We start from the raw sequence: 15,279 nt of genomic DNA on the forward strand, positions 1-15,279 counted from the left end.
GAAAAAGTCTTTTTGGGCCCAATGGCATCACATGACGGACACGGACGTTGTAGTACCACCGTTTGACCACTATGAAAATTTGCATCAAAGCCCAGCGCTCTTCCTGGGGGCTTGGTCCGCTCAATATGTAGATATAAACGATTCATTCTAAGGTAACAAAACATTTTTATTTTCAGGTGATTATACACTAAAGAAAACATACTTATTAATATCATATTCCATCTCTGCACAATAGATCACTTTAATAATTGTTACACACTGGTCCTTTAAGATTCCCCCCTAAATTGCTGGGACAAGCCCAATACAGTAGATGCAAAACAGACCCCAGACCAAAAGCACACTAAAGTAGGGGTGTCTACATACTTTTGGCCACATAGTGCAAATAATAAAGAGAGAGAAGTGAAGTGTGCGTAATGCTGCGTAATGTTTACAATGAATGTAAAATCATTTTGATGTCACTTTTTGCACATTGAGTCAGACCACACAGTGAGATTAAAGCAGAGAGAGAGAGAGAGAGAGAGGGTGGAGGGAGGAGAGGAAGAGGAGCAGGTTGTATAGTCTTACTGCAGGACTATCAGGGGTAATAAAGTGGAGGAGAGACTTGCCCCCCTCTCTTCTCTCCTCTCCTCTCCTCTTGCCTCCTCCGCAGTGCACTTGCAGCTTCGCAGCACTCCGGACAGGACGGTCTCCTCCTCCTCCTCTTCTTCATCCTCTCTTCTTCAGTGCGTATAGTGGTGTTGGAGGTGTTGAGGGGTGCACCAGACAGCCGCATCTGACTCCGGTCCCGAGGTCCCGGATCGGTACTCGTGATGGTGATGGTGATGGTGATGGTGCGGACTCATTGATAAAAAGCTGCTGCCTGCCTCTGGAATTAAAATGAGCAGTTTCTCCTCCTCCACATAGCGCTGCCTCCTCTCTGCTCTACACCGGCTTCTGTGTGACTCCAGCAGGCGACGCAGGATGACTACTACCTTATCACTGCTCATTCTGTGCGCTTTGGTAAGTAGCTTATGCAGCATGTGCGTAATGTGCTGTAAATATTCTCATCATGCTGCTTTTTTAGAGTTTTTTAGTGACCTTATGCACTTTGTGATATGATTTTTCATTTCACTGGTGTCTTAAAATTGTATAGAGACCTTTATTCTAGTGCTTTAATAATCCTGCTGGGACTTTTGTGTAGAGTTTTTCTTGACTTCAGAGCTCTTCATGGTATTTATAATACATTTTGTGATTTTATGATAATTTGATATCAGCTCTGTGGTGTTTCCCTCTAAAAAAAAAAAAATATTAAAGGACCAATGTGCTGTTTTTTTTCCCCCCTTGCTAAACATGCAGATGCTGCATGCAGCTAAACAACAACTGATTTGCATGTGATATTATGCCCAGCTTATATTATATCCCCTCCAGCTCCACACATACACATGCAGCTACATGCACACACACACACACACCTCCCTCTTGGTTTTCATCCAGGGAGGAAAAGTTGCTCGGATTAGTTTCTGGAAAATTGAGATTTCTGCTTCACATTGGAAAGCATCCAGATATCCAGGAGCAGTCTGCTGACAGACGCCTTGGCCCAGACTCTTAATAGCATTAACAAGAAGACGTATTTACGTCTAATTTTTTAGCTTAATTTGGGGGTATTAGGATAAGAAGAGATTAAGATGCTGCAGTTTACAGAAAGTAAACTGATTCATTAAATTCTTATACGACATAAGCAGATTTTGACGTGAAATTTGTGGATAAAGTTGATTATTGGATGACGATGGTGATAAAGCACACAGAGCAGAGAGGGCACATCCTCCCGGCACTCTGGTATGTCCACAGCAGCTGGTCTAATTGGGCTGTGCAGCTCAGTCATCATGTGAACAGCCCTGGATGTGAGGGGACACTCTGTTATGACAGCTGGTTTAAAGGGTGGCGACGGTCGGGTGCACTTTGCTAGAATTAAATTTAGAAATAAACTCTCAAATTGACCATGAAATTGGGGAGCGTGCAAACCAAGCATATCACAGCTGGGTCACCGTACGTTGTTTTTGTGAGTGTGGACGCATGTTCCCGCTGCTGGTGGACCAATTTCCCGCTGATTCTGCCATTAATCTGTGTTTGGGCTGAGTGGTATTCCAGGGAGATGTCACAGGAAAAGGGAGTTAGGGGACATGAATCCTTCCACTGCAGATATACAAGAGGGAACTCTCTTGAGGGTTTTGGACTGTATCCAGAGTTCGTTTTTGCAGACAAAAACGTGACTTCAATCCTGATGATGTACTCAAATAAAACCTGAGATCTGTGCCGAAGTGTAGGTTGTAAAGTCAGGAGGAGAAATGCACCTAGAGAGCAGATGACAGAAAGAGGGAAATGTTGAGCAAGAGGAGAGAGAATGAGAGAGAGAGAGAGCTGCTGGCTGCTCAGTACATCTGTTTCTGAATGAAAGCAGGGACAGCAGAGTGAGGATGGAGGGGAGGGGAGGGACCAATGAGAGAGAGACAAGATTGAATTGATGTCTCAGCAAATGTGAATTAAGTGGAAATGAGCTTTTGCTCGTTACATAATAAGAGCCACAGGACATGAAAGTGTTTCAGTATAATGATTTTCTTTGTTCTAGAAAATGTCTGGGTATGAATTCCTTTTATTTAACATTGTTGCGTACACACCAGTGGAACAAGCCTCAGTTCTTCTGCCAGTAGAGCTGCGTGGCATTTATATCAGAGCATGCAACAAGAGAGGAGGGAGGGAGGGAGGGAGGGAGAGAAAGTGATAACTGGAGTAGATTAGGCAGATTAGACAGGATGAAGAAAGTTAAACCAATCCATGTATGGATTTATGTCAGGAAGACAGAGAAACATACAGCAAATTAATGTGTAATTGCAGTACAATGGCTCCCTGCTGAGGGTGGTTGATATGCAAGTATGGACAGAGTTATAGAAAAGCTTAAAGAGTCTTATAATTAGTGTGTACATGAACCAGTGGGCAAACTCTGCTGTTTCTGAAAAGTGAAGCCAATGCTGAAGTGCCTTAAAGTTGCATTCTTTCGAACAGCCAGCAGGAGGCGACTCCTCTGGTTGCTAAAAAAAAAGTCTGATTGTACAGAAGTCTATGAGAAAATGAGCCTACTTCTCACAGTAAACATTGTAAACATGAGTTTATGGTCTGAATCGCTAGTTCCAGGTCTTCTTCAATACAGCATGATGTTCATTTTGTAAATTATGGTCCCATTTAGAGTAAAAAAGACCATAAAGCAGGGGATGCCTTAGGGCGTGGTTACCTTGTGATTGACAGGTCGCTACCACGGCTATCTGTTCACACAGTCACATAATCTCATTTCCCAATAGGGTATAAAAAAAAACAGTTCCCACAAGGTAAACCATTAAGTTGTGCTATTAAGACTTGGTTAAAGTTGGGTAAGTCAATTCAATGTCCTCCTAAGTTAGAAAAAGTGCTGTCTTTGTGAGGACCAATTTGAGTTTTAGACCTTCAGGACATTTTTGGAAAGTGAGGACATTTTGGTTGGTCCTCACTTCATTATTCTGCTACAGGATTAAGTTTTTCTTTTAGCATTTAGGGTTACAGATGGATTTAGGCTAAGAGAAAGATTTAAGCATGCAGTTGAGATTGATTGAATGTATTATTCCCATAAAAAGTCCTCTCAAGTATAGCAGTACAAGTTTGTGTGTGTGTGTGTGTGTGTGTGTGCGTGTGTGTGTGTCTGTGTGTGTGTGCCAATGCTGTTCGGAAGCTGGGGTTGGCGTTCACAGCTACTCTCACCTTTAGACAGTAATTAGGACGGGCATGTGTATAATGTTGTGCACACATGATTTTATGGCCACTGCCTCGACCATCATAAGTTTACCATTAGAGCTGATGTGCCTCCAGGGGAGCTATTAGGGCAGTTTAGACGTGTTCAAAGTGTGTCAGGTGGACACAGCATGATTTATGATGAATCCTGATAGCGGTTGGATTTAAAGAACAGGTCGGACACATGGCAGTAATTTTCATCAATTTGTTTTGCTGTGTATGTTTAAGTCACAGTGGCCCTGCGCTGTGTGTGTGTGAAAGTGCTGCTCTGATGTACTGTACCGCTGTCCCGCTGTGCCAGGTGGCGTTAGCGCTGGCGTCTAAGACGGAGCGGTCGGTGCGGCTCCCCTGTGACTCCGGCACGTACACCACCAGTGGAGAATGCTGCCAGGAGTGTCCACCAGGAGAGGGAGTGGTGAAGAAATGCGGCGCCACGCAGACTCAGTGCGCCCAGTGTTTGGACAGTGAGTAGAGATTTTATTTAATAAGTTATACAGTTAAAATAAAGACTGTCAACTACTGCACATACTGATCAAAACAAAAACAAAACTACCATTTTACGAGTTGTAACAAATGGTTTAATTAATTAAATCATTAAATAATGCATGTAAACATATTCTAGTAGAAACCCAAAATACAAGTATGCATGATATGTCCCCTTTAATAGTATAAAATAATGGCAACTTTATTCAATAAAATCTGAGAAATAAGTTTATTGACTTTGGAAATCAATAAAATGCTCTCACTTCCGTGTGAAAAAACATCAACAGAAGTTATAAACTATTCCTTATTAGAGAAGTGGTACCAAAACATCCTCATTTTCTTGTCACATGGTTTTGTTTTCTGAGGTTTTGAGATATCTTCCTCTGAAGTTTGTGCAGCCAGACCCATATGTGGTATTCAAAATGACAAATTACATTTAAAAAAACTCAACAGCATCAAGCATTTCCCGCAAACAATGTCGATTAAATCTCACTGTCAACAATTGTCCTCTTTGGTACAATGTGGTTCCAATGAAATTTCCTCACTGTCGGATCGCCAAAATGCCAACTTCCTGTAATGTGTCAACCGTAAGAGGATTACATTCAATCTGGAGACCATCAAAACACAGTATACACATGTAAACTGCATGTCATCACCAGCGTTACACACACTCACACCCGATTAATGCAAAGTCTCTGCACTTACATCATCTTTATTTATACATCCACTTTCATTTTCTGTGCTTTTAATGGCAGCTCGAGCCCTGAACTCCAAACAAAAACTCCCATTGTCCAATTTGCTCATCTGTATGAAGTGTCTGTTTTGCCTTTATGGAGTGTCCTGAGAAATAAGACAGGAATTCATATGTTTGGCACTTGTAAGTGGGCCCAAATGTGTTCACTCGCAGCTTCGGCTCAGGCTGTGAACCATTAGCGCTCGCTCTACAGACCAGAGGTTGGTGAGGTGCCAACACCGCAACATCCTCGAGAAGAAGAAGAAGAAGAGCCAAAGCTGGAAAAAAAATGTGTTCTTCTGGATTCAGGCGTCTTTTTGCATCACTTTCCAGCAGCTGTTTTTGCCCTTTAAGATGTTGGTGTATGTCAGGGCGCCAAGTACACGTCAAAGTATAGGTCAAGCATCTCTGAAGAATAGCGGTGGGACAAATGTGGCACCTTTTCTTACCTTTTGAAAGCACATGCACGTGATAATTGTGTCAGTTTGAGATTTGTAGTGAGTGACACAGTGCAGAAACACAAAATGAGTCTTGTTTAGAGTTCACGCTGCGTTGAACATTGATTGATTGCATTAATCCACACATGCCACATGTAAACACTGGCAAATGGTGCGTGTAAACTGGATGTCATTTTGTAGGAAATGATTAAATTCTCGAGGAATGTTTGAAGGCTGGCAGGAACGCTTTTTGTCCAGAGGAGAAAACCGATACTCCGATTATCCTTGAACTTCTTTTGCACAACAGATGCTAATCTCTGTGTTGTGTTATGTTATTAAGAATCTCAAGTCTGGCTGATTTCACCCCTTTGAAGTTTTTCATTCTTCGCCTAGAGGAACTTCGAGAGCCGCAGCGATGGGTTCAGGGGCAGAAAGCCAATTCTCTACATCTAGAGCGCGACAGTGCCACAGGGTACAAAAAAAAATGACAGAGTCAATTTCATATAAACCACCTCTGTCAAACAAAGTCAATGTTAGAGGAGGTAGTGGCAAACAAAAGTTTTTTTGTGCAAAAATAAAAAAAGACAAAGTGGACGTCTCGCGCTTTTGCCACAGTGTTGTTAAAAATCCAGTCACACCAGTGGATGGAGAACAAGCAGAGTAATTAATAGTCTTCATAAACGTTAATAGACTGAAGCAGGAAATTGCTTGAGTGGAGGTGCTTGGAGTTGGTACAGAAACACGTCGCAGCTTCACAAGCGTCTGGACTTTTTCTTCAGTTTGACGTCATGAGAAGTTTGTGTTGCGCGTCATATTCCTTTTTCATATTCTTGCCATAAACAGTGGCAGACGATGCATAGATGGTAAACCGCAGCTCCATTTTCCTATAATATGGCCTGGCCCTCAGGACTGTAGTTATTTTTTCTCATTCACTCTCTCTTCCCCCCCACCCCTCCACACCAGCAAATCCCACCAACTCTAGTCGTGTCTCCTCTTTTCTCCATCCTGTACTCGCTTTTCTCAGCCAGCATCCCCCCCTCCTCCTCATCCTCACTGTTGCTATGACTCATCGTCTGTATTAGCGGATAAAATGGTATTAGAGAGCCAGGCACCAAAGGGCACGATCTGCTCATTCATCATGCATACTGTTACATCAATGCATCTTTACTCATTTGATCCAGCTAATTAAACCATATTGAAAAGCCTATTGTGCCTCTAACATTGAACAATTATCTTGCTCTGCAGTACAGGAGCCGTATTCACCGCTGATAAACACTCAACAATTAAGCTCAAATACCCAGGAGGTTGCACTCAATTTCCGGTACGAATGCATTTTCACTGGTTTCAATATTGTTTTTGTTTCAGCAGATAAAATCTTAATGTACCTCAGGCCCAAAGGAGCACATACACTACAATAAGGCTGGCTGGGATTTATATGGAAGTTAGAGGCTCAAACACTGACCTTACCTGGAAAACTACAGCTATGAATACACTTTCTAAAGTGCAGGAATGAATAATTGAAGAGTAAAATTCAACACATCCATTTCCTGTTTCACGGTAAATATGGGTGAATCTTTATTTACCACGACCCCCCTTAATTCCCCACTTCCTGTCAGTGTAATCCCCCCCTCCCAATCCCGGTGCGGGACGAGTGCCAGCATCAGCAGCGCTGAAATATTTAGCAGTCTCCTCCACTTTTCTCTGCTGTCATGGGAGACAAGACAACCGGACTGGCCTCACTTAGTGAACCATTCAGAAAAAACTTACCCTGCAAACTGACTGAAGATCTGAGAGAAAAAAGCCAGAGCCTCGTGAGTCAACGTAGCGTTTAAGAAGAGCCCCGCTGGCCGACTGGACCGGACCTCACTGGGGATTTAGAGGAGGAAGGAAAGTAGAATCCCAGCGTCGTCTGACTGGTGAGGGCTGACAGAGCATCAAGAATCGCTTCCAATGTTGGATCATGAGGGATAAAGAAAGGGGAAATGGAGATTTCCCCCTCTGAGGTGGTTTTAAAGGAAGCTTTGTCCTTACATGGCACCATAATGAGGCAAAAAAATACAGCTCAGCCCAAGATACAAGAGCAACTGTTGATTGTTAAATTACAACTTCCCTCCTTTGGTCTCCTAATAACAGCTTTGGTAATATCCTAAAACACCTGTTTCAAATCTGGAGGGAAGCTAAGTGGGCCAATGAAGCGCGGCGATAATTACACACAAAAATGTTTCATGTTCAAAAAGACAAATAAAGCCGTCACGCAGCTCTCCAAATGCTGATGATTTATCTGCAGTCAGCAGAGGGTCGGGAGCAAAACTGAAACGTGGACCCTGACGCGCTGTGTGGAGTGGCAGAAATGGCCATCCTCGCTAAAAGCTTACACCTAAAGTGCTGATTGTGGAGATCACGGGGCAGTTTCAAGGCCGTCCACAGCTACATTATTGATGACACTAATGGGGCCGAAACACATCAGTGTTCGGAGGGGGGTCTTCACGGGGCTGAAGTGGCACATTTTAAGTGCACCATCCCCCGGTACACCGCCGAAAATGAAAACTCTTGCCGAGATGCACCGGTCATCTCTCAGTTGGGGGCAATTAGAAAAAGGATAATATTTTATTAAAGAAGACTCTCTCCACCTGATTCTCGGTGGCCTTTTACTTTCTTCTTATGGCCCACACATGAAATCGCTGACACATAAACCACACACACCTCTCATATGGTGCATATGGTCGCATTTAGACGTGTTTACACACACAAGGACTGCAGAGGGGCTCATGCATGCGAGTTAAAATTAGCCGAGGAAGCCTGCGCGCCGTGGGATAATTGAAATGAATGAGGAGGGCTTTGCCCGGTTGAGCCTGACTGCAAAGAAAAACAAAGGCTTCCAGCTCACAGATTCCAATAATCCTTTACCTCTGAGGTCTGCTATTTGTCCGGTTCTGGATCGTTCCGTCGGTGTCGCTCTGCCTCCAGACAGTAATAAGAGCAAAAGGTGATGACAGATAGAGAAGATAAAACTCTGAATGTAGTGATGTGCGGGTCTAATCGAGAAGGAAGCTGAACTCACTTACATCCCCTGACCCTTCCCCTTCCAGTCGTATGTCAACACTTTGATCATGTTTTTCACCAGACCACCCTCAAAGACTGTTTCCGAATGAGTCACGAGATTCATTCGAGCAAATCAAGCCGCCGCTCCTACCCGCTGGTCTGCCTACCTGTCTCTATATCATTACCTCCGTCGGCTCCCCTCAGTCGGCCTGTATAATGTGACAGCTTTCATCGTCGGCTTCTTAGCTGTGCTGCTGTTTACAAGGTGTTTAGAGCGTCAGTCTGTGCCAGCGTTTACTTGCCAGAGCCGCTTACAACGCAAAGCAAGTGCTGGGACATTGCTGCGGGGCTTTTCACACTGACAATATGCTGTTGCTCAACACGACACCCACTAAGCACTCATGAAAAACACACACAGACATGTGCATATGCTGATAAGAGTTGCGTAAAAAAATATAAATAAAAAAGTCTCACACTTCCATACAGTCATGTGGCTTCATTTACGGTTACACCCAGTACGAATGATCTACTTCACTGTAAGACAAAGGGCGTTTAACCACTACGGAGATTTTAAAACCAGTGTTAACTTGATCAAGAGTGAAACACGCAATCATTTAACAGTTTACAAAGCTGTTTCGACATGCATTCTTGTCTCATATTGTAAAACTTTGGTGCTGGATAGATGGATGCTAAACATCCTGCTGAACTCTGCCACCCCTCTAATGTTTTCGGTATGCAGCAAGGCGTAAAACGTCACACGTGTCTGAACTGCGTCTCTCGCAAGGTGACCGCTCTCATGTTAAGCACGTCACAGAAAAAGTGAAATGTGATTTGGAGAACAGTGTAGCCGCCCCTGTAGTGAATCAGAGCTGTAGATTTATTTCCCTGTCATCCTCTCTACTCCACTCCCATCTCATTCAACCACTAAAACACACTCACGGCCCCCCCCTCCCTCTCACCGTATGCATAATTCAGCAGCAGGCATCCAATTATATCTGAAAATAATTCTATATGAACATGCAATATTAATAGATTACTTTGAGCCCCTAGGAACTCTCAGTGTAAGAATAAGCTAATTTGAGGTCATCGCTTCCTCTGCGATGAACTCTCCCAAATCCTCCCAATGCAAACGTTCCTGGAGAGCAAATCTGAAGTGTTTGAAGTAATTGAAAAGCAGCAGGCAATTAGTCAGAACGGATTTTACCTCATTCTGTTCAACACTGCTCTCCACAACTCACCTGTGGTCTGCTATCTCTTTCGCTCACAACCCATAAAAAGAAAATCAATATAATACAATGGAGTCGTTCTTTAAAATGGGCGTCCTTTGGACACATGCATTGATTAAAAAGGCACTTTTTTACATCCTTACAGAAAAGGGACACATCAATTTGCAGAACAACACATAGCACACACAGACTCACATGCACTAATATGCACGTGCAACCAGACCGGCTACGTCAACAAAGCACAGAGAAGCTCAGATTTCAACACACACAGATGGAGAGAGACTTCATTCTCTGCTCAGGATGCCATTACTCCTCTATATCTTTACATCGAAAATAATAATAGCAAATAAAGTTTATTTTTCAAAACTATAAAAGTTAAAAATGGTAACACAATAAATAAAAACGTTAAGCAAAGACTAGTGTGTCCTTAGCGTCATCAAAACTGACTGAAAAACAGACACAAGTATTAACCAATCAGAAGCCAGAACTGTTTGAGGTTGTTACTGGTCTTAATTAAATATTCTAATCAGGAAGTATAAACCTAGTTACAAAATATATTTTTTTACAAAAATAAATTACTCAAGAGCACAACATGTTAAATCAATTTTCTATTTAGCAAATAAGTAATCATAATAAATGATATAATATAAAATGATACACACATTTTCAAGCGTCCCAGAAATGCTCCATTTTGGCAGACTGACTCGTTAAGACTCTCTAAAGCCTATAAGTATACCCGAGTGATTGCTTGATCACTTGGGTATACTAAACACAAGTCTTTATCATCTGTGCATCAGTGTGAGCATGTCGATGCACCTGCACTTCTCTCTGTGTGTATGACTGAGATTAAAGCAGTTTACTCGGCGCAGCACAAACACATTGGGATCGATATCGTAATGAGCACAGCAGGCCTCTGACTCGCTCCCCGACAAGAGCACCTTTCTTGTCCCGGAGCACAAATCACTAAGAGCCCAGTGGATCAATGTGTCCTCCCTTCTAATGAATGTGCAGTAAACATGATTAATGTCATTAGACTCACTGTTTATCCCTCTGTTTATCTCCTCATATTTCCCGCTCTCTCCATCTTCTAACCTCCTTTGCTCTTTGCCCCTTCTCTTGTTTCCTCCCTCTCACTTTTCTGTCTCGTCTCTTTCGACCTGTCCTCTCGTGTGCAGGTGAGACCTACTCAGAGAACTACAGTCACACAGAGCAGTGCCGGCCATGCACCGAGTGCGTCGGCCTGATGCGGATGGAGACGCCATGCACCGACTCCAACAACGCCATCTGCGTCTGCAACTACAATTTTTTCTTCGACGGGATATCCGGTCAGTGCGTGCCGTGTACGGTGTGCCCGACGGGCCAGGGCGTGTTCGCGCACTGCGAACACGAACACGACACGGTGTGCGAGGAGTGCGTGGACGATACCTACTCTGACCGGGAGAGCTCCCTCGACCCCTGCCTGCCCTGCACCATCTGTGACGAGGACAGTGAGATACAGCTGGCTGTGTGCACACCAGAAAGTGACTCTATCTGTCATAGTAAGTCTGCCACACACGCAGGTCGCTTTCACACCTTCAGTTGAGGTAACTCGGTCCAGACCAAAGACAAGAAAGATTATGTGTGTGTGACTTATCACAAACAAACCAAGAGGTGCAAACATGAACTCAGACGACTGACGGGTAAATCATTCATTGGACAGTTTTGTTGACTGTCATTGTGCATCATCAGCACCACATAGACTCACCGGGGAAATTTAAAATAGAGCTGTAATGATTAGTCGATTGACAGAAAATTGATTGGTAACTATCGTGACAGTTGATTAATCGTGGCAGTATTTTTCCAAGCAAAAATGCCTCTAAATATTCTCTAATTCCAGCTTCTAAATTCTTTAACTTATGTGACAGTTAACCTAATATCTTTGGGTTTTAAACTGTTGGGTCGACAAAACAAGTGATCAGAAGATGTCACCTTGGGCTTAGGAAATTTAAATAGTGAAAATGTGTGATTTTTCACTATTTTCTGACATTTTATAGAACAAACAATCGATTAATTAATTGAGAAAATAGTCATTAGTAGCAGCCCTAACTAAAATAAAGTAATGCCGCACAAATTTTAAAATAATAAATAAAAAACAGTTTTAAACACATGATTAACTTTGTAAATTGAAACAAAACAAAACAGAAAAATGCAACAACACTACTTTGTTATGTTTAGGTAACAAGGTTTAGTAAAAAAAACATCATGGTTTGGCTTAAAATGATGATGTTTGTTACGTTATTTAAAATATGTCAACGTTGACTTTCCCACGGAACACAAACAGCGTTCTCCTTAATGAAAGTCATCTGTTTGTTTGACCCATCCACCACCCCTCCCACCTGCCCCTAGTGGACTTTTCGCTTGTTATACTTTCAATAACACTCACTCGATGTACGTCTCCTGTTCTGGGCATCGCTCGTTGTACTACGTCACCTGCAAACATATTTGTGATATGTCAAAGATAAACGTAGTCCATGACAAAATACGTTTCCCTCCAAACGTAATTGAGAATGCAGTTCAGTTGTATGGTAATGTAATTTTTAGGAGACAGGGCTGCACAAAAGAATAGGTGGTTATTAGCATTATTAGTTGAGACTGCAACTGGACTTCACCTGTCATGACTGACTGAAACAGGATAAAAACAAAGCTTCTCTTACTCGAATATAATGGGGAGGGACAGTTGCTTTGCATTTCATTTATATTTTAATAAGGGACTCCCAAAATAAAGTAGGAGCATACATGCATAACACACCTCTGTGTTTACCTCTTTTTACTTTATCTGTTGTATCAGTCCCCTGGAAGAAAAGACCCTCCTTTTCAAGCTGCTTGGTGTGGTTGTTTGGTCCGTTACAGAGTTCAACTGACAGCGTTCACACGAGCCAAAATGACCTGAAACAAACAAACAAAATGCACCAGAGGTTGTTCCAACTGTACCAGACAGGTTAGGTGTGACCCTTAAGCACCCTTGAAAGAGAACAAGAGCAGAGGACATGCTGCACACTGGTTGTCAGGAAATTTAAAGCTGTGTGTCGGAGCCATCATATACGTCTCAATCACATTTGAACAAGCCACAAGTGACTCCCACATGTGTCTGTGGGAACCGGCGAGGTCAGAGGTCAGTGCTGGTCATGTTTTCAAATGGCAGGAGGTTGAAAGCTTTAGCATTAAAAGGTCAAAGACGACTGCAGTGTCAACACAGAGACAATGAATAATCTGCTCTCCCACAAAGCAGAAGGCAAGGAGCACAGTCGAGCTGAGAGTAGAGGCAGCTTATAACTAAGGAAGCTGTAAATTCTCGGGTCAGACGAGGCATGAAATCGACCTCATCAGGGGGCCACGAGGCTCAAATGTGGGAGGTAAAAATGTCTTAGGTAGCATTGTTCTCAGTTTCCTTGATAGAAATCTGCTATCTTTCTCTAGAGCAATATCAGATATGTGAGGACAGTAAAGTAAAGATCGACATCTTCAGCTCTCGCAACAAAAACAATGTTTTCCAAACAACAGACCCTGATTTCAGAGGAAATTTGTGGTCATCCCTGAGAAAAGCTCTTTTCCTTCCATGCGAGGTTTTATTATGCAAACTTTGACCACAGAGGCACTTAGGTTGCGGAATGATTAAATGCTTTGAAGAAGGCGCTTAATAGGAGGAGCACTTGCTAATGCAGGGCATTTATCGATCTCTTGTGTGCATTATAATTTTTAAATGAACATCTAAATAGCAGCCTCTGATGGGAATGTTTAGATTTATACTGGAGCTGCAACATTTCTCGTTCTAAGGCTGACTTGGTTGGGATTTCACGGCCTCAGACGCTGGCAGGTATTTGGATCCACCAAGTTAATGAACCTCAAAAATCTGTCAACACCCTGTTATAGTACAGAGGATGTGTTAGCACCGCATGGAGGGTGTAAATTCCTCTTTTAATAGACTGTAATAGCACTGACAGGCCGTGGAGAAATGGGTTGGGGAAAGATAAGAGCAGGAGCCGCAGATGAGGTGGAAGAGGGGCTAATAACATAGACGATGACTTACCACCTTTCCTTCCTCGTGTGCTAAACATCAAAGGAGCCACATTTAGACTTTTATCATCAATGAATCATCACCAGTTATTTACAGCACAAACAAGACCTTTCAAACTGTGGCTTCTGCTCGGCTCTGCTCTGCATTTTAAAACATGTGCCACCGGGTCAAATTTTGCCAGGATTTATTGACAAAAGGGAGAAAAAAGGACGAATGTGATGTTCTTCCAGCAAAAACAGATACATGTTTTCTTTGCAGTTTTTAGCCATGACGCATGACGACAACGTCAGGCTGTTTCTCCATCCACCTGTTTGGTCCAGACTTAAGTATCTCAACAACTATTAAATGGGTTGCCATGAAATGTGACATTCATCATGCCAAGAAAAAGAACCCCTCTGACTTTGGCGACTTAAGTTTTCCTTTAGCGCCACCAGTGAAATGTCTCAACAACTACTGGATGGATTGCCATGAAATTTGGTTCAGACATTATGTCACCCACCAACCCGGTCTCACGGGAAGGCATATAAATAGCACAACATAACAACCCTAACCCATTATTTTAGGCTTTTCGTATGTCATTTGTACGCCATGCAACAAAACTACGGTAACGTCCGCAGTTAGGTTTAGGCCACAAAACCACTTAGTTAGGTTTAGATAAAACATATGGTTGGGCTTACAATAAATAAAATACGTATGGAAACAACGTCACATGAGTACGGAAAACACGTCACAAAAAAACGTGTGGCAAACGTCACTAAAGTAACTTACAAACCACCGGTCTACTGGTTAAAAGTCGTGTGTTTGTTGGACCCATCCTCCTCCCCACCCTCTCGCCGTAAGCGGTCTTTTTCACTTTTTATTCTATTATTGTCATTCATACGTCTTTTCATGAGAACGAGCTGCACCCTCAGTATGAACTGAAATATCTTTGGTGATCCCGCCACCATCAGGCCAAATTTGTCAAATACTTTGGCTCATGACCAAACTAATGACATTCCCATCGGCCTCAGCTGTACTTTGTGCCAATTAGCCAATGTTAGCATGCTAACACGCTCAACTAAGATGGTGAAGATAGTAAACACACCCTGCTACACATCACCATGTAAGTATTATCACTGTGAGCATATTAGCATGCAGATGGTAGCATTTAGCACATAGCACTGCTTTGCCCAAGTACAGCCTCACAGCTGCTGGCATAGCATTAGAAAAAAACAGTTCATTGCACCTGGCAATGTCCACATCTGTGCCAGCTCAAGCTACGATCAAAGTTCAGCCTTGTTGAGTTGTGTTTATAGAACAGAAGAAGCTAGTCCCTGCAGTATTCAAACTTCTTGAATCATGCAACAAGTCTGAAGTTGGAAGCCCTGTGGAAGTCCTGGAAGCGAGTGTGCATACCAAACTTCACATGGTGAGACGCCAAGAATGACTATTTTCCCAGCTCCTTGCAAAATCGGCCTTATTTCTTTCATCAGATCCCAAATTCCACAAATAAATATAACCAAGACTGTA

At 42.8% G+C, this 15,279-nt stretch overlaps 1 protein-coding gene across 1 annotated transcript in view; it reads left to right on the forward strand.

Moving 5' to 3' along the window:
* Positions 1-598: 598 nt before the first annotated feature.
* Positions 599-15,279, forward strand: part of ngfra (nerve growth factor receptor a (TNFR superfamily, member 16)) — a 33,962-nt gene continuing 19,281 nt past the window's right edge. The window contains exons 1-3 of the mRNA XM_037792807.1: positions 599-999; positions 4,097-4,259; positions 10,892-11,254. Coding sequence (XP_037648735.1) covers positions 961-999; positions 4,097-4,259; positions 10,892-11,254 — 565 coding nt within the window. The 5' untranslated portion in view covers positions 599-960. The remainder of the gene's footprint in view (positions 1,000-4,096; positions 4,260-10,891; positions 11,255-15,279) is intronic.

The sequence above is a fragment of the Sebastes umbrosus genome, chromosome 14, assembly GCF_015220745.1.
Source record: "Sebastes umbrosus isolate fSebUmb1 chromosome 14, fSebUmb1.pri, whole genome shotgun sequence".
NCBI classification, from domain to species: domain Eukaryota; kingdom Metazoa; phylum Chordata; class Actinopteri; order Perciformes; family Sebastidae; genus Sebastes; species Sebastes umbrosus.